At 39.1% G+C, this 20,853-nt stretch overlaps 1 protein-coding gene across 1 annotated transcript in view; it reads right to left on the reverse strand.

Annotated features, from left to right (window-relative positions):
- The window catches only part of QSER1 (glutamine and serine rich 1), a 27,948-nt gene extending 23,234 nt beyond the window's left edge, over positions 1 to 4,714 (reverse strand). The window contains exons 1-2 of the mRNA XM_042035457.1: positions 4,605 to 4,714; positions 3,203 to 3,367 (exon numbers count right to left, since the gene is read on the reverse strand). Of these exons, the coding sequence (XP_041891391.1) occupies positions 3,203 to 3,341 (139 nt within the window). The 5' untranslated portion in view covers positions 3,342 to 3,367; positions 4,605 to 4,714. The remainder of the gene's footprint in view (positions 1 to 3,202; positions 3,368 to 4,604) is intronic.
- Between the last annotated feature and the right edge of the window lie 16,139 nt (positions 4,715 to 20,853).

Below are 20,853 nucleotides of genomic sequence, written 5' to 3' on the forward strand. Positions count from 1 at the left end.
TACAGCATTTACAAATATAACGTTCTTTAAAATCACCACCCTTTTAAAAAACCCAAACATACATAGGGAGGCACTCATTGTAGGTAATTTTCAAAATGGAAGTGCAGGGTTTTTTAACAATGCCAAACTCTATACCTGCAGTGAATTGCCAAGGGAAAAACTCATATCCTTAATATTCAAATTGTTGATAAAAAAATTGTACAAGATTAATTCTGCTTTGAAATTGAAGGCCTCTTTATCAGTTTTTATTTCAGTTTAAAAAGAAGGTCAGAATAAGCTGATCAAAAGCCCTGGCCACCTTCAATAAACAGTAAAAAGGCAAAATTACACCTTAGAAGTTGTAATACACACATAGTTTAAGAAACAATTCCATCTCCTGGATTTACCCTTGCCAATAATTTTATAACTCACTTTATGGGAAACATTTCAGAGCATACAGTGAAATAGCTAATGGTCTATGCACTCTGCAATTAATTTTCTTAAAGGAGGGGTTTGATTTCAGTACAAGCAGTAAATATGATTTATATGCTTTTTGAAGTGACAGTCCAAAATATCCACTGACAGCAATTATCTGCACGGTGCAATAGCAACTATCCAACTGAAAAGTATATTACTTGTTTGCATCCAGCCATTGGTATGACATCCTGGCTTAAACAAGATTTCTTAACAGAATACAACATTCTCCAGCTGAAATAAGAGCATGAAATTCCCTTGCAAGCTTTGAGGCTTAGAGCAGTGATCCATATCATTCAGTGCTTTTCACCCTGTAACTTGCAGGCACTGGTGAAGTTTGTGTACTTTTTCCAAAGTCTACCAAGAAAAGTGAAGAAGGCAAGCTTATTCCCAGAGAGGCTTAAAATTCTTGTAAAGGAATCAGTTTCCACTGGGAAATTTACCAGGGTATGTAAATCAGAAAAAATTAAATATCAGTGGAATGATTTGACCTTTGTCAGTTCTTCCTGCACATTTAAAACAGTTTTTAGCTTTGCAACATTTAAGAATAAATGAAAACTCTCAGTAAATAAAGCTTGTTTTGAAATATATACTTCAGTTAAAAAAATATTTCATTTTACAATGCAGTTAAGTCTTCCTAAGCTGATTGCAACTTAATCATACAATTGCTTTTGAAGTTTCAGGTGAAGCTGAGAAATAAATTCTTTGTTTCTCCCTTCCAGTCCAAGACAAACTGATATGAAGAGATGTGATAGTGAGGGAATGCCAAGGTATTTTTCCTTAGTCAACAATAAGGTCTTTCTGAGTAAGAAAGCATAAACAGTGTTTCAAAGCACTTTTCCCCCCTATTCTAAAAGCTGCAACATTTTGTACAATCGGGTTCTCTTTTACTGATCCTGACTGCTAACACAAAGGTAGGGCCATCCAGAGGCATCAAAGAAGGGGAAGAATTTAAACCCGTTTTAACTGCAGATGTTCATTTCTCATCTAACCTGTATTTTTCCTTTCTCTTCCATAAATCAAAACCCTTCCAACTACATCCATCTCACTTCTTAAACCGGACAAGAGCCAGTCATAGGAGCACTAGCATGGAAGAACTGCTGGGCTTTATATTTTAATATTTGTTCAGGAGAAAACAAAAGGTATGGCAAAGGTACTAAGCTGCATGAACAGACAGACCCTCACTACCCTAAGAAATCAGAACACTGATAACACGACCCGCAGATCAAAGGAACACTTGGAAGGACAAATATAACAAACACAATGTTCTTCTTTTTCCCCCAAAATCAGCAGTTGCAGAGTTTAGAGAAAAACCCAAAGTAAGAAACCCTTCTGAAAAAAGTCACCTTGCAGAGTGAAGAGCTCTTGCTTTCCCTCATCAAAAAAGTTCATAGAAGACAAAGTTCTCAAAAGACACTTGGGAGATCGAGGGTTACAGAAAAGCAGCAGAAGTATTAAAGGACAACAAAAAGCTCAGAGAACTGGTAATATTGAAAAATGGGCTTACTGATGAGTTCTTAGTAATGAGTACTGAGAAGTCTCTCAATCACTGGTACCAACATCAAACCCGACCCACAGCATCTCTCCCCATTCTTCACAATTCACTGTTAGGCAGGCTGCAATGGAGAAAATGCTAGGACGAAGAGAAAAAAAGATTTCTTCCCAGCTGACACTCTGATGTGAGGATGGGTCATCATAACTCTAAACTCATAACTGATTTATATTAAGATTGTTTGCCAGATTAACAGTGTGCATCTTCATGCCTGCTCCCACATATCTGCTTTTGTCAATGGTGAGTTAAAAGCCACAGTCTCTATTCTTAACTTTTTGAGTTGCTCTTCACAGAATGCAGCTGCACATTACCCTCAACAGAACAAGTGCAAACTGTCAACAAAATGGCATATGTGTTCCACTTGTGGTACCTTGTGCCTCCTCCCCAAATCCGAACAGCAATCATACAGCTGCACTAAGACACAGATCAGCCTGCTGATACAGAGGAAAACCATCCGACCAAAGGAAAAAAGCCACTCAAACATTTTCTGTCAGATCAGTGACTAGATCCTGCACTGCACAGCTGCACACTCACTCCATAAGATTACCCAGAACTTGAAGCTACCCACAGATGCAGTAGCAACACTTATCTTGGTGTGACTGTCTACAGCGAGCTCAAAATCTGCAGTTTCCTGCTCTGCACAGAAGGGTTGACAGATGGGGGAGGTTTATGGAAGGCAGTCAGTCTGCCAGAAGAGATGGCACATTTGTTTAGTTGTAAATTAGATCCCTTATTTCTATGTGACATGCACCTCAGACCTTCTTTTGGAGAACACCTTGCTCATTACTTCCGTGTACAAAGGGGCCAAAGCTACCCATAGACTTTTAGTACTAATATCACAGAAGAACTATGACAGGGAACAGAGTTTGAAAGATTTGCTAGGATGCGCAGGTAGTGTGCCTGAACAGGCTTATAGTGCTAGTGAGACTAATTCCAAACAGAGCTGGGAGAATAAATTTGACTCATTAGACAAAATAACATCCTATGCATATAAATTCCTTCTAAACAACCAGAACTTCTGCTCATATAAATCTTATGCTAACATAATTTCATTGATTTTGATATTTTTAAATGTTGAGATGTAAAAGAGGTAGGAAACATGCAGCCTTTTCAGTTAGTCAGAATATTTTTGTTTCAAATCCTCCCAAACATTCAATATAACAATGACAAAATTTTATTTCAAGGGAAAATTTTCACCTGTCTGCCAGGAAGGAGCCCTGAATTGTGGTAAAAGGGTAGATCCTGAAGAGACTGCCTGAGCAGTACGAGACTCAATAGCAGAGAGGAAATTCATAACTGAAGAAGTTTCCTTAGTGTTACCTCCAGCACTGTGCATACTGGTATCAAATATTCCTGAAAGACCTAGATGACAGTGAAGGGAAATGAAACAAAACAGATAATTCAGATGAACTTCAAAGAAGCAAAATCAAGTAAAAAGGATATATGTTCATAACTCACTATAAAACCCCCACCCTACAAAACATTAGCATTGTTAAAGTACATTGTTTTTTCTGTGTTTAACTGTTACGCAGCGTTACAACTGCATAGAGTGTACAGTATACATTTAAAAACCTATTATTAAATGTATGTCAAATAAGATGCTTCAAACAATATTTAGGTACACCAGTAAAATTCTTCCTTCATCTGAAGATTCACTGTTCTATTTCACTTGGTTAAACATTCACAATTCCTCCTGAAATGCGTTCAACTTTTCTACATCCACTTTCTCCCCTTTTGGGCAGCTTATGGAAGTTTGGACACATCTATAGGACTGGCACATGAAAAGGGGTTTTGGTTGCATTCCCTGTTTCAACAAACACCTTTATGTGTTTCCCACTGTCCAGACCTTTCAATAGCAGGAGGCTCAATGGGAAGCACTGGTGAGATCCAGAGCTGTGAGTAACTGACTGCAGTTCTGACCCTCCATCGTCCTGATCAAGGACCTGGCCAGGAGACTACAGACTCCAGTCAGGACATGAGCTCAAACACCTTTCTCTGGAAACTGGTTTGCAAAGTGAGCATGAAAAGGTCAAGCCCCGTCTTCTCCTGACATGGAGACAGGATATCATCAGGAGCAAAGATGGACCCCACTGCAGATGTCACACAGCTGACCCCACTGCTACATTTTAAATGAATTTTAACTTTTCCCCAGCCCCGCCTCAGTGTGCACATGGAAGTGCCAGCAGCAGCGTGTTTCAGCTCGCATCAGTTTTGCTGTTTGCTTTAGTCTGGAGGAGCTGGCAGCAATTCTGCCACTGGCTCGGAGGCACACAACATTTGGCCCTTATGCATAGGCCAAATCCTGAAAAGTTGTATTTTAAAGAATAAGTGCAGCTTTTTCAAAAAACAAGATACCCAGCATAACCTGCCTGTATATTTTCCTTTCTACTTAACAACATTTTGCATTTTGATAAAAGCTAACAACTCTTAACTTTCTACTACACACTCAGCTTTTCTAATACCAGTTGCCACCACTTATATGACAAACTTCCTTTGATTATAAAATTTATTAACTTTAATCTAAATGACATAACAGTTGTCTGGTTTTTTTCTTCCTCTGTAGCTATTTAAGCAGTATTCTCATGATATGGACAGTTACCAGCAGGATGTTGCGTAGTTGAGTATCCAGGAAGCTGATGAGAAGCTGTGTATGTCTGTCTGTGAAGGTCTGTTTCTGAATGTGATGAATGTCCTCCTCCATAGCTTAAGCTAAGGAAGAAATTAAACATTATTAACAAAATATACAGCTAGAGAAACAAAGAACAATTATGAAACTCCAACCACAAGCCAAAAAGTTACAGAAATACTGCAAAACTCAAGCCCAAGATCAGACAGATGTAGTTCTGCTAGGATATTGCAAAAAATGTTAATCAGATAAAAAAAGTACTATGAAACCTAAAAATCCAAAGGGTGGAGGACAACCTTACAAAAATCAAAGCTGATCACAGAAAAGTTTATAAAGGACTAGGTCAGAAAGACAGAGTTCAACTGTAAGAAACACTTACTGGACACTTTTTGTAATGATTTACTGATGTAAAGTCTGCAAAGCAGATAACTATGAACACATGCCCACTTTAACATTTCCATTTTTAATTCCATTAAAACTTACAGGACCTCATTTAATTCAAAAGCTGGAATGACCAGGATGCTGTGGGAGCAATGGTTTTCAAAAAGATTTTGGTACTTTCGGTACAATTTAATAAAATTGACAGTGAAAGCACTACCAAGTGACAAATCCATCTTCAGACCTCCTAGCATTAAATGTAAGTTAATGATTCACAGCTTTTATTTAACATTTTTAAGTGAGTCACCTAAATTAACATTAGGTTTCAATCATGTTTTCAATCAGGCTTAATGGAAGCAAACTGAAAATACACATTGTCTGGGTCTGTGCAAAACCAATAATGTAGAAAATAAGTAAATGCAACCTAAACATCAAGCAACCTTAGGAACCTGCCAAAAGCCCTAATGATTTCCAAAAGCAGAAAACAGAGGGGGAAGCAAAACAAATCCCCAAACTTTCAAACTTCCACAGACTCGTCTCTGCATAGCACCTGTCAAATGGAAAAAAAATGAAGGGCAGTATGACCAAGTAACCATTTACCTTCTTCTTTTCTTGCTTTTGGACATTAAGTTTATAGGTAGCTGCTACTTACTCCAGTGCACATGTGAGACTGCTTGAAGTTCAAAATCCAAGTGTAAACAAACGCCAAAACAACCCAAACAACGAAACCCACAGCCCGCCCTGCTGCCTGCTGTAAGGGAGACTTCCCTTATCTTCCATCCCCTGGGATGAGGGGGCAGGCACTCTGCATAAGGGAAAAATTGAACTCTCGGTGCCAGGAATCATGACATCATGGGAAACTTTTATAGAAGACACCAAATAACATAAAAATTGGCAACTTGGCTGGATTTGCTTCATTTTCATTAAGATGACGAGAGGAGCCAGACAAGCCTCTTAGAGCATTGTGACCTGCACACATCATGAACCAGTAAGAGCCTGTCTGTGCAGCACTTTCCTGCCTGAGATGCACTACCAGGGGATGTATTTTCCACTTCAGCAATGCTCTATGGTCAGCATGCCAGGCTAAAGCACAAGCCTAAAGAATGAACCAAAATACTTTGAAAAAACAAAGAAAGTCAGCTACTGCTTTTCTCAGTTGTGCTCATTGTCTAGCACTTTAACACCTTTCACAGCAATAATTGCAATTTAGAGAATTGCCAAACCTAAATTCAGAGTCAGCAGTTCCCTGCGCTTATACTGTAGGGACAGATCTTTGTGCAGTTCAACACTATGCATCAGCAACTGATTTCTATTATATGCTGACTGAAATCTAACTATTTGCGTCACTGCTATGGACAACTGACAGACATGATTGCATGACATTACAGGTTATTTATTTATTTACAGCATGAAACATTTTCTATTATTTCCAGACCAAAAAAAAAAAAAAAAAAATTGCAACAGTGTTCTGCACATAAATTATGCAAGTAATAAAGCCAATAGAAATGCAAGTATTTTCACAAGAAAACTTTTAAAGTTAAGGTAGTTTGGGGTTTTTGAACAAATTTCCATAGCTCAGAAAAAAACCCCAAAAAACATAGAACTTCAGAGACATGAAGCTTTCTTCAGGTCTTTTTAATAAATAAAAAAGCATTACATGAGAAAATAAGTTTCTAAACTGAAGCATGGCAGCGCACGCATTGTTGGCAAGAATTATCTTCACTGACACAAATGCTGAGCTTATGAATACTTTCCTACAACAGCAATAGGTTGTGTTTAGGTTTTCTTGCAAGTTTACTTACAGCATTTACCTATATAAACGGATGTGGGGCTGACTTCTCTTTCATACATGTTTTAAAGGCAAACTCTGAAGTCCTCCAGCAGCACAGCTTCCTTTTCCAATTCCGTATTTTCAGGCTGAGGGGCACTCTGGTGGTGTTCTAGGCAACTGGGCCTACACTTTACAGCACAAGCCCTTCCAGATGAGGTGAGACCCCCAAAACCAGTACAGCATATCAAGCAACATTGCCTTGTTCCTTCTTTTAACTTGTAAAAGCAAAAGGTCATGAGCAAAAAGTAGATAAACTTTAATTAACCACCTGAAAATTTTGGAAATTAAAAAAATTGTTGTGAGGGGGCCTTTTGTGTTTGGGGTTTTTTTTCCATTTGGGGTTTGTAAATTATTATTTATTTGTTTTATTTTAAATTTCTATTTATTCTGGTTGTTCAGTGAAGATTGTGATTCATTTCCCCCCCTCTTCACGCCTCTACAATAAACACCTTTTTTTGTAAAAGGGCAGGTACAGTACACACAAATACCACACGACAGCCTAACACACAAGCCTGCAGACCAGAGGCAGAATGCTTTGGAAGATAAAAGTAACTTGTAAAACAAACTTGGACAAAGACTGTGTAACAAGGAGGGCGCTAGAATTAGCACTGGGATACAAAATAACCTCTAGACTACAGCACTCAGAAACACTGTTAATTACTAGAACCCCAAAATTCTAGTAATGATGGGCATCTTAAGAACCCTCAAAGTATACGATGGTGCTTTTTTTTTTAATACAAACTCCCAGCTCATAGTTAATGCAACCGCAACCTCAAAAATGAATCTGTCTTTCAATAAAAAACACTGCATTTATTTGAACAGTTAATTGTTTATTGTATAATTACTGGTTGCTGGAATGTAGATTCTTATCTCAAAGAGCCTTGCATATATGCCTTCAGTTTACACAAGCTTATCCTAAACAAGCACAGCAATCTGAGAGATTACTGCCTTAGGGTTTCTTTTTATAAAATTTAACTTTTAAACAGATGAACTTACACAGCATGTAATTCACATATCAAAAACACATCCAGCATGGCAAATAACACCCTTATGGCTACCAAGCTCTCTGTGCTCTTGTTTAGAAGTTTGCCACAATTTTGCGAGTTCTTACTTGAACTGAAATGTCAGGTAAGTGAGACATTAACATTGCTTGGTACTTTGTTATGCACTGTTCCAGAAGCACTTGGCCCTTATCACTGATTACCACAGTGATTTCCCACTTCCACTGTCATCGTGAACTGCACAATGGAGTGATTACTGCTAGGAAATAATATTAATTTGACACACAGATTTGGAAAATAATTCCCCCAGAAGTATTTTTCATTGAAAATATGCATTTAATTTTAGTGTAATATTTAAGAGATATCCTGTAAAGAATTACCATTATTTGTCATTGCTGTAATAATGCAATCAAAAAATATGTATGACAATGGAAGTGAAATGACTCAAGTATTAATCTGATTTTTTTCACCTACATCGCTTTTGCTAATAGAAGATTTTTACTTCTCCAGTAAAATTTCTGGAAGAAAACTGTACAGTCATTGCACTTCATTGTTACTAAAATACCTCAGCCTTGATTTACAACTCCTTTTTGCTAGCCCAGATTAACTCTGTCAGGAATTGACCCTTCACACATCTGTTTGCATTGGTATTCTCACAATCATTTATTTTCAAAGCATTCTTCAATCCAACAGTTTCATACAAGTTCAAGTCTCCATCTGCAAAAGGTTATTGAGTCCCGTTGCACTCACCACCCTCCTCACTTGCCAACATAATTATCAGGTTTATGCTTTACACAAGTGAGGGATGCATTTCGCAACTTCAAACTCAGATGGAAGTATCATTTTTACATGGAAACAAAATTTAGCTGCAATAAACACTGGACATACAGGTAAGTATTTTTATTTCTTTTATTTTCTTCATATAACCTTGTTCTCTGACGTATCCATACAGAATAAAACACAGAAATGGAAAAAAACCCCACTTTACATAAGTGTCTTTGTTCCCTTTCCATGTAATGATACTCCTTTTAATATGTATTAAGTAAATTTTATCACCTTTCTACTTCATTTTCTAGGTAAATCTTCATTACAGCTTAGCAATTTTTAAGGTTTTTGATTGATTGATTGATTATTTTGCATTTGGTAGTTTTTTTGGGGCGGGGGGGGGGGGGGGAGGAAGTGTCTGGATTATTTTTAGTTTAGTAACAGCAGTCATTCAAGTATTAGGGAAACTCACAATGCTTATATGGAAAGCAGACCAGAACTCTTCAGGAGCAAAGGATACTTCTGGGTGCAATACCTCGTTCTTAGGCACTTGTAACTCCTGCCTCTCATATGAAGTAAAATTGCTACAGAAAACCCCACATTAAATCACAGAGCACTTTCAAAGCATTCAAATGGTGCAGGCTGTACTCAAAGTGAAACTGGACACCTACACGACAAGTAGGTGCACAGGAAACTCCTGACTCCAGGAGATCCAAGAAGTGCTCCCACCACCCTGAGAAGGGAACTCAATGCCCCAGCACTGGGGTCTTGCACAGGCTGACAAGTCTGAGAACAAAACAACCAAGCCCAAAAAACAAAAGCCAACAACCCAGCGTGCATACAAGGCAACAGACCTGAGGCAGACCAGGAAATTTGATCTCATTTTTGTCTGCCTGTTCTGCCTTACTGAAAACAAGAGCTCCTGTGAGAAGATGACTCGGCACAGACCCCTTCTAATTAAATCACCACAAAGGAGATTAAAAAGAACAGTGATAGCCTCATACTGGCAAGAAAATACCTTTAAACCCACACTTTGCATTTTATCTTGAGATATATGTGAAATAGGGGAAATATCACTCAAGTTTCCCTCTCTATCCCAAAGCTCAGACACTTGGCAAAGGAGTCTCTCTCTCTCTCTCTCCAACCAGCTACTTAGCTGTGCTATAGCAAATTCTACTCAGAGACCAAAAGCAAAGCCGTAAAACCAACAAATGCACTTCTAAATATTAAAAATGTCATTCTAAATATAAGGTACAGAAACTGACATGCAGCTTACATCGCTTTTTGTCCACTGTATTTGATTTTAGACATGTAAAGTACAGTTCCAGGTTGGATTACCTGCTGACAAGTACATTGTTAGGATTGCTTTAATATGAGATACAATATTTATTATTTTGCTTAAATACTTATCTTTGTTAATTTGCCTTTACTCAAGCAACTCGTGGAGAAGGAATGGAAGAGTAGTACTTGAAAACATTACTCGAATTTAATACAGATGAATTGGAGGGTAAATGGCCCCTTTAGCTGCCCATTGTAACAGCAAGAGTTCCGTGTTTGCTACAATCAAACTAGAATGTAATTCAGCAGCTAGGGGTTATCTGCAGCTCACAATAAAATTAAAATTTAAAAGCAATGTTAGAGGTAGATAAGTTTAATCCAGAAATGGGTTTTGTCTTGTATTTTTAAAAAGCAATGACTCTAAGAAGCAGAGGAGGGAGTTGCCCAGGAAGAAAGTTGCTACTTAAATGAGTTCAATACCATTAGTAACACCAAGTCATTCCTGTCCAACACACTTCTGGAAGTTTAAAAGCACAGAAAGCCCTTATAGACAACAGAAAACAGAAACAGAAAATGTTTCAAAAATTAATTCCAATGGAAAGCAAATGCCTTCTCAGCCCAGAAACCCATTTCAGTGCAAAATATTTTTTAAATGTATACAATATGTGATTTTTCACTTCCATTTCCCAACCACAGACATACTGGGGGGATGGGGAAGACATCGCAAGCACAAATTTGGGTTGAGGCCTGAAAATGTTGGCAGGTTCAAGAAAAATAGGAAACCAGCCTACTCCCTGCATCTAATTCCCTTGATCCTCTCATCAGATTATACAAGACAAGACAAACCCTAACATTATATTTGCACAAAAAGAAAGAACATTTAACAATCCAGTACAGTTGCAGCATCCATGAGACAAAACAACAAAAAAAAATTTGCTACTTGAAAAATAAAGTCCACCACTGAAAAATCAAAAGAAAATCATCTCTAAAATGAATACCTCAAGGTACATAACGCATTCTTTTAAGAACACCATACATCTTTAGCGTTTGCCTAGTCTGTTTTATAATTATAACAAGAAATAAATAGATATCAATATTTTCAAGTATTATTAGCTATCTAATAGTATTGTTCTTCAAGATAGAGGACTTTTGGAAGGATGGAATTCCAGTACTCACTTCCAGTAAGTCAGTAAACCACAGAAAAGAAGCATTTTATCGACAAACTCCACTGTTCGTTGGTGACAGCACATTCTCCCTTTAATGAAATTACATACTACATATCCACCGTAGAATATATCCCATCCTAATAAACCAAAGGCAATCATCCTCCACTCTTTCATTAAAAATGAAGCTATAATGTTAATTTTCCCCTTCAATTCAAAGGCAGAGCCACCAAGAGCATGGCTGAGACCGCCACAATGTGGGCCAAGGATTGCCTGGAGGTACTTGCGAGAGGAAACACTCATTACTTCCTCGATTTCTAGGAGCAGAGATAAGGAGCTGCTAAGAATTAGATTTTGAGGTAGAAAATTACATGCAGGGAACTGCCTCAATAAGCAAAAGTTCATGCTGTTCCTGTGATTCTTCACCTGAATATATATCATACCTTAAGGGAATAAAGAGATTTTATGGCACAAAAGGTCCATCTGCCCTTTATTCCCATGTTAATGTGTCTGAACTCCTTATGCTTGATCCTTTTAAAAATGAAAAGCCCGAAACAGCTTCAGGAAAGCCAAAATAGTCTTACTGGGACTTCAATACATGAGTGCAAGTGCTGGCTTGTCTGATTAAGTAACCTGTGGAGTTCTTAACAACAAAGACAATATAATGCTGTTTTCAAAAAATCAGTGAAACTCTGTCTTGAAAATACGTACGCAAAAACTAATATTCAGATAAAAATGAGCTATTTATAAACTTCAACTTCACTTACTACTGAGGGACAGGACAAACTACTTTATGTCATTTTTTATTACATACAATCTAAATCAGTTTTCTTTATGAGGTTATTTATGGCTGAAATGCAGTACATTTTTAACAAAAATTTTTTTTTTTTTAATCAGAATTGGTAAATTTGGTATCACTTCTCTTGGCTTTGCCAAAAAAAACTTTGTAACTTAACCAAAACAACTTTCCAACAGAAATTTTGCAGCTTACAAAATGAAACTAAAATTAAACTGTTCTACAATAACGTCAGTTTTGAGCTCCTGATCCTCATTTAAAGATTTCAAGGTCTGGAAAGGAGCTTTCAGTGCTTTCCTGCTCTGAATATTCCAGCCTGACTTTGATGTCCTTATTAACACAGTATCATTTACTCTCTACATCTAAACAGACACTGTTACACATATCCTCCCAATTTACATTACAATGCGGTGTCAGAAATAATTTTAAGACATTTGTTTGCCAAGCAATGTTTTGGGGATTCATACATCTTCCCTGAGAACTTCTACTCTATCAACCCCTGCAGAAACAGGGGTGCCATTATGGTCCGTGTAGCTCCCACCACTGTAAGATCTGCAATCTCATTTTCTTGCCTTTTGAGACACTGGATTATTTTGTCACCATATTTATTTATCCTCTTCTCTTACCTTCTCTCTGTGAAAGAACTTTTGCTTTATCCAGCACAGAGAGAACGGCTGTGATTTTTAAAATCAGCAATACTTCTCTCCTAGACTTTTATTTACAATTTCAAAAGATTTTAGTAACAGACAGTAATGGAAATCTAACACTTTTTCTCTGATATGTGATGCTATTCTGTTGTCAAAAGCGTACTTGGGGCATATTCAAAACTCTTCTCAAGATCCTTCCAGTATTAATGGTTGAACACACAGCATAATCCTCTATTACAGCTGAAATACACACAAAAAGATTCCATTACTCTTAATAACAAAATTTTTTTTCAAAATATAAAAATCAGCAGAGCGTTATCTCAAGATGTGGCTTAGCCACATCAGAGCCTTAATAAAATTACAGTTCATTTTACCCATTGAAATGCTTTTCAACCCTCATCCTCCCACAGTTATTACAGCATCCTATTTTGTGGCAAGCTTGAGTCTCACCTTTAAGGTACTACAGGAATACTTGATAACCCATTTCTTAATAAGCCCTTTATTCTCCATTTATATGGAAAGGACAATGCTGAAGTTGAGATTTTCATCTCAAAAAGAGTTAAGAAATGCAAATACATATGTGCTGTACACCATCAGAGCCATCTTATGCTGTCAGTAGGCTCTTTTCATTACCAAACCTTGAAGCACTTTCCAATTCCATAAGCCATGGAATACCTTGTCCTTCAGTCTAGGGAAACCAAGGCACAAATAATACCCCACTCCGTCACCACCAAGTCTCCAACACTCAGCACTGAAATAAGCCTGTTTCTGAAGGTTTTGTGAAGTTTGCACCCCTGTGAAGAGCAGTGGCCTCAGGGCCCACAGCCACAGAAGTGGCATAGAATAGCGGTATCTACTCAGTGCCCACATCTGAGATCACACATCTTGCCACCCCACAGCCAAAAATTCAAGGCCATTAAATGGGGTCTGGCCTCCCAGCACGTCCACATGTCCAGTATAATGTTTTCCACATCCCACAACACACTACAAGGGCTAAGCAGCTCATATGAGCTCCTTTAGATTCAAAACAAGAGGTATCCCTATGACTAACACCATTTCTATCCCAATTTAGGAGGTGTGCCCAGGAAAAGATCTAACATATTAACACCACAGTTCATCATAAAACACTGCAGCAAAGAGTCCTTTACATTAAAGGAAGCATCACAGGGTGTTATTATCCAAGTTTATAAGGAAAATTAGCGTAGCTCTTGAATTTAGCTCTTACACCTCTTCACAAGTGCTCTCCTCATCCTAAAACAGGTTTAAATTTACATTTTTAACCTTGCAAAGGGGACCCTGGCTATCATTTCATTTGTCACAAGTCACTGTTTAGCTGAAAATACCAGATGAACCCAGTTGCTTGTGAATGCTTCAACTAGAAAATGTGCATTGTTCAAAACTGCAGAAATATAGTTACAGCTACATGGCATTTACTTTGAGATGGGAAAAACTTCACTACATTAAACAAATTCCTTGAATATGCCCCAGATATTAATTTGAATTTTCACAGTGATCATAAAAATGTCTAAACAAAAACAAGTATTAATCAAGATCAAAACAGCACACACACCCAAACTAAAAAAATACCCTTTAATTGGTGAAAAAACCTGCATTCTCTTAAAAACGATAACAAAAGGGAGTTTTTTTGGAGAGGAAAAGATGAAAATCCCATCTCTCTCCAGTGGCGCTATCAGTAACCTCCAGCTCACCAGTGCCAGCAACTGGAGGTAGTTAACACATGGTTGTGTTCAGAGTACTGAGGAGTTGGCTTTCCACAATCACTCTTTGCACAGCAAATGAACAAATGCTCAGATTCAAGAAAAACTTATTAGAAATCCTATTCTTGGCAGCTTCGGTAGAACATAATGAAATCGGACGAACATAGGGATTGAAGGATTATTCACTGTCTAGCACTGGAATTTTTGACACGAAGACGAGAGAAAGTAAACAGGATGTGGTGTGTAGCACCAAGTTGCCATATTTCTGAGAGGGATTTCCTGGTCAGGAAAAAGGGCAGCATGGAAGGTGCAGCACAGGCTGGTACACTCAGCGTGGCCCACGCCACGCAGGCGCAGTGACCCTTTGTCTGGCACGTTCTGGATGACCAAAAGCTCTCAGAACAACTTGCCAGACATCTGGAAATGCTAGACAAAGGGCTGGAGCCCTCCAGCTCTTCTCACACAACACTGCCAGCTGAAAAAGGAGGGATATCTCCAACCAAATCTAGATGTATGACTGCCCCAAGTATAACTCCTACAGGATTATTAAGGAATAAATGTTCCTTAGTACCCTGCTATGTAAACACTATTACTCTAAGATAAGGATGCCTAAGGGTGCCTTCTTCCTGCTGAGTATAATTGGTTGCGCTTTTCCAAGTCCTAAGCAAGCAACACAGGTAGGCATGTAGAAGGAAGATGAAAAACAAGAAAAGCAATATGGGAAAGTAAAAGCTTGTCTAAACATATGTAGGTTCTTGCTGAATTGCTTTGGAATAAGAAACTTTCAAGCATGCAGAAATCCAGGAATAAGAGCTCCTTGCCCCTATTTGTAGCCCATCATCAGAGAGGTTCTGAGGAGGCTCTAATGAATAGGTGTCCACTTAGACCCAAGTCTGTCCAGAGCAATAAAACAAAAGAAGCAATGTAACAAGAGGTGAGAGGACAGCAGAAGTAAACCCAAAAACTATGAAATCTGCACAGTGAGACAAGTAAATGTAGTACTTAATAACCATGCACTCTGTCCTCTCTGAAAACATTTCTCTTTGCTTAAAAATTCAAAGAATTTTCTCTTCTCTGCCATTTGCATGGTACAGCAAGAAATGTTGTGCTGGAAAGGCTGAACCCTGCATGCTGCTCAAAGTTATTTTTGTCACAGTTAAGGCTGCTAAGGAAAGTTTGAAGTGAGACTATTAACGTACTGCCTTTTAACAGCTTTTTGTTTTGGTTTGTCTTTTCTTTGTTTTTTTTATGTATGGAATAGGCACTCACCATGCAAAGTAACTTCCCGACAGGCAAATTTGTGAATGCTTTGACCAAATACAACAAACAAAGATATCCATGCAAAATACACCCACTCTGTAAGAGCACTAGTATTGTTTAGAATTAATATAGTTCAGGCATAGGTGCTTTTTTCCTGACAGGAACAAAGATTTTTCTCAAAACAGGCTCCTTCCTATGACAGCATTATGCCAGAATCAGCAGCAACTCCAAGAAAAAAATAAAAGGTGGGCAAAAGTACAGAAGAAACAAGGTGAAAAGGTTGTTCTCTGTTGGTATAAGGTAAACACACCTAAGATTAAAGTTAACAGGATGAAAGGTATATACACATATGGGACTGAAACACTTCTTGCATAGGTGGTGGAATACAACCCCCTTTTCTTTCAGCCCAATGTATTCTGTAACCTGTGTTGAAGTTGCTGGCTTCATGGGAAAGGGCTCACATCTGAAATATCTCACGCAGGTGATCTCACAACAGATCTGGCTAACACGGACACTTACCAAGTGCTCCTGGCAGGGAAGTCAGCAGTACAATTTGTGTGGGATGCTCACCAAAGACAGTAACATGGCAAGACTGAGCCCATTTAAAACCTGTCCAGAACCACTGGGAAGAATCCCTGCCAAGGCCACACAGCTCCCTCCTTACAGCTCTGCTTCCCACTCGTCCCCAGGTGCCACCTCTGGGATCCAGTCTGACAGCACAGGTACACCAGCACAGCCCTCCAGCTCAAGCCATTCAGCGTTTTGGTCAGGATAGTTTTCTCATGGATTAACAAATGAGACCAGTTCCCTGTGCAGTTGCACAAACACCAGAGCCAAGACAAGGGAAGAGAAAGGGAGCCCCTTTCAGCAGCAGTGAGCCTGAGCAGTCAGTTCAGCCTTCTCAGGTAACTGCACCCTCAGACTAAGTTTCAGCTCATTTCTTCTGCACATAGTTCTTTATCACCATTTCTCACTGCAGCAGAATGACCCAGACTGCTTGAAATCTTTCATGTAAAGCTGGCATTAAATCTTAGACAGGTAAGCAGCATGTAATTCCAAACAAGCCTGGCTGGATCATTTTGAAACTTTAGCAAAGATTTTGCAAGATGATCACACATCTACACCAGGTAAAAGCTAAGGGACACAGAACAAGAACGCATTCAGACTCTGTTCAGTCAATCTTTGACCTTCCCACAGCTGTGATTTCAGTGTGTGCTGAATGCAGGTGAAAAAAACGAAAAAGAAAGGAAGACCAACAAAAGCTAGCAAGTCCCTGTAAGGTATCTGTGCTATACATGCGTTTATTTTGCATGTGTAAATGTTTCAGATATAAACTATGACAGAAAATTTGGTAAGATTTTAAAAGTGACATCTTTCTATATGTTTATAAATTTGTTTAATCCCTCTGTTGCCTTTTAATACAAGAATTCCAAGTATATTCCCAGATTATGAGCTTTCCTTTCAACATTTGAAATACTATGCCATAGGGAAATTTCTGCAGAATATATGTTTAACAACAAACATTGGTTTCACCTCTCAGAACAATTTCATTTGATGAAAGAAAATGTTCTCTGCTTTTCTAAAACACTCTGCACTTTTAGAGTTCCTATAGCTATGCAAAAATCCATTAGAATTTAAAATTGAGCCTTAACTAAAACACAATTATCATACAGCTGTTACAATAAGCATTAGTTTGACAGCTATGCAAAAATGAGTTTAAAAACCCATCAAAACCATTTATCATAAAAGTATAAGTCTCCCATTAATGTAACATCGTAAATGAACTATCACTGTAACTAACTCTTTATCTTAGATTGGCTGTTATAAACATAGGCCACACTAACATAATATCAGTGCTATTTGTTGTAAAGAATCATCTGGAATTAAATTATATAAAACCCCATATGCTTGGGTAGGGCAGAGGTGGATACAGACTATCAGGCATAAAGGAACATCAGAGACCACGGCAGTCCCCATAAAATCTAAAAGAGCAACAAGTAATTGTGCCTGACTTTCAATCACATGTAGCAGATTTGAGTCTTAGAGCTGTGGTAAGAGCAGAACAAGAACAGTGAGATCCATCCACGAGTAAAAATCCTTCTCTAAATGAAACACCCTAGGAGTACCCCCAAGTGAGACAAACTCAACCAGAAACCTCATCCATTATCACCTGTCTCCATGTCTCTTTCCAAGCAATTACAACAGTCTCTCACACTATTACACTTCACCTGTTTTCTGAATACCACATAATTCTTGAGCAAGTAGCAAGTAAGCATGACATACCTTATCAGCTATTCAACAGCTTTTGACAAAAAGAGGGTTTAAGCACAGAGGTAGGGTTTTCTGACAGCTACAGGAAAAGGCCAAAAGTGGCAGTGCACTCCTAGAACCACCAGAAATTCCTTCAAGATGCTGACAGCCTGTGTAAGGGGTGTGGGCGTCAGGGAACGTGGAAGATAAGAGCACCCCCTCAGCCCCTGCTACAGGGCTGCCATGGCTGCACTGTCCCAATATGCTCCTCAGCAGGAGTGGTCTCTGCTCAGTTAATACAGTGATCCAAGTGATTTCCATCAGCTTCCATCCCCAATTCTCCTATTCCATGGGAACAGTTACATCGCAACAGGCCTGGTAGCAATGTCCTTATAACACTTCACCACACGTTTCCTTTCAGTTGATAAGAATAGTGCCATTGCACAGACAAAACAGTGCCTGCAAGAAATAAGGAGCAGGATAAAAACCAGATGGCTGAAGTGAAGTGCAGGAAGACAGGAGCAACGCTTGTAGGGAGGAGAAATCATTTTGATGAGCTGAGACTGTGAACATGGCTCTCCACACAAAGGGAACATAGCCTGCCACGACACAGCCTGCAACAGCATAAACATGAAATGAAATTTGAAGGAAAAATTGTTATCTATATCACCTAAAGGCTAAATTCTTTTCAAGCAAGTACCAGATGAACATGACACACATTTTTTAATTTTACATCAGGCTAATGCAGCTTCAGCTGTTAAGATGACTACCTGTCAACCACAATCAAAAACACCATTTTGAAAAATGTGAAGTGCTCTGTAACACAAGTCAAGGGCATGGACAGCATATTCCTTTACAGTCCATCTATACCTTCACGATTTCCTTCCAGGCTGGTGGAAGCCTTGGCAGTGATAGGAATGACTCTTCCATCCCAATTCCCCAGCAATTCCATCCATACAAAGACAAATGCTATCAGCAACAGAGGAACCACAAACACCTAAAGCCCAGACTCTACTTATCACCGTGTCCACCATGGTGCAAATCTTTAAATCTGACCAAAGACAGGGTATATTAATTCTTATTAAGATGACATGAACCCCAAGAACCCAGTTCAGGAGAATTTCAAGCACAAAATATGATTCATAGTATTATCCCTGTTCTTGGTACAGTTAAAAAAAAAAAGTTTAAATGTTTCAGCCAACACATTTTAAATGCATCATTTGTCACCATGTATAGAACCTGGAGATGAAACTTCAAAAGAACTAAAACAAGGTCTTCTTGACATTGTTTCCTGAAGCATAGCATAAATATTGCCATATCATACATGGATGCAGTAACACTAATTTGATTGCTACAGGTAGCAGGCATTGATCTAATCAGCTTCTTCATGGTACTTGTCTTGGGACTTTCCTCCATGCCATTTCTTTTAAAGAATTCCCAAACGTACCTTTAAGACTGCATTAATATAGCAGCTATTAATAAAATGAAAGATATGTTGTAAATCCAGGGGATTCTTCTAAATATTAAAAAAAAAAAATAATCAAGCAGTTGTGTTTCTTTTAAAATCCAAGAGATCCACTTCTGCTTCTGCACTACATATTCTTAAATGACCTGGGGAATCCAAACCCCGCTTATGGAATAGTTGGCATGATCCTCAAGAGATGATGAGAGCTGGCAAAAGCAATATAGAAAGCACAAGTCACTGACTTCCACTGAAATCAACATGACAACTTGACCAAAAGTAATTCAATGATTAGGAAGAAAAATTGTAAAGAACACTACGGAGACCTTACTTTGCCATGCAGGCAACTCTTCAGAGAAACTGGCTAAAGAGCTTCATGGGGAAAGGGTTTGGCCAAAAAAAGCTACCTGTCCCTGCAATTCTCCATGAAACAGGGAATATAGAGCCTCACACCCCAGGGAGGTCCTGTGATCTTCTTACTTAATTGTGTCTCAAATGCAATGTCCACAGTTCAGGAAGGGTGACAGTAACTTGGAAGAAATCTAAAAGAAGTCTGGGAGAATAACTAAAGTAATAATAATAAAAAAAATCTCTGGTAATAAACTTCAAAAGATTATGTTCTTTATATTAAGAAAAATAAGTAAAGCAAGAAATTAATTAAAATTCTTAAGAATTCATACTCAACACATAATGCGATTTTCAGTGTTGATGAGGCCATAAACAAGACTCAGTGGCCAGAAACTAAAGGTAGCACTCTTCAGACCAGAAATAAAATATAAATCAGTCACTTGCATACTTGACCAAGAATTGTGCTGAATATTGCCTCATTGGAAATTTTTAACTACACCTTCTAAAACGTAAGCTCTATTTTCAAACACAGATTGGGAAAAAAAAAAGTTTTATGGCCTGCATTATGAAGAGGTCAGACTAGATGATTGCAACAGCCCTTCTGACTTGATAATCTATTAATCTTATCAGACATGTCTGACCACTTTCAGAACCAAATGCAAAGTCATCTATTAGCGCACCTATTTTGACAAGATATTTTTAGCCCGAGACTCTCTTTTACATTTAAACGTCGTCGAGATGGGAACTGCAGATAAATCAAGCTAGAGACATAAAAGGCAGGCGATAACGAAAATCTCATCGCCTAGAGAATACTCGTTTTAGTTGGCAGAGTTACACAATCAAAAAGCAACCCGAAGCCAATAAGATATCCTGTATTTTCCCCGCACTTCCCGGAACTTTGCAGAACTCTCCGTGGGACTAAATCGCTCCAGACAAGTTTTGGCTGAGAGGAGGCTCCGCACGCCCCGGAGCAGCGCTTAAGAGGAAAGAGGTTCGCCAGGCTCAGCGGAGCGCACAACAGCGGAGAAATGGAAGGGCGCGGGGGATGCTGGCGCGGCGCGGCCGCCTCCGCCGGCCCGGTGCCCCGGAGGGCAGCATTGTTCGGGCGGGCAGCGCCGGTGCCCGCGGCCCCGCTTCCCTCCGGGAGCCGGGCAGGGACGCGTGAACTCTTGAACCCGTGCCGCAGCCCGACGCGAGCCTCCGGGGCGGAGAGACCGCCCGCCCCGCCGCCGCCACGGGCCGCCGGGGACAGCGGGGAGCCCGCGCCACCGCCCCCCGCCCGCCGGGACGCGGCCTCCCCCGCCCCGCCCGGCTCGGCCTCCCCT

Source organism: Corvus kubaryi, unplaced genomic scaffold (genome assembly GCF_017639235.1).
Source record: "Corvus kubaryi isolate FWS band 111438036 unplaced genomic scaffold, C.kubaryi_AGA036_p1.0 37384, whole genome shotgun sequence".
Classification (NCBI taxonomy): Eukaryota; Metazoa; Chordata; class Aves; order Passeriformes; family Corvidae; genus Corvus; species Corvus kubaryi.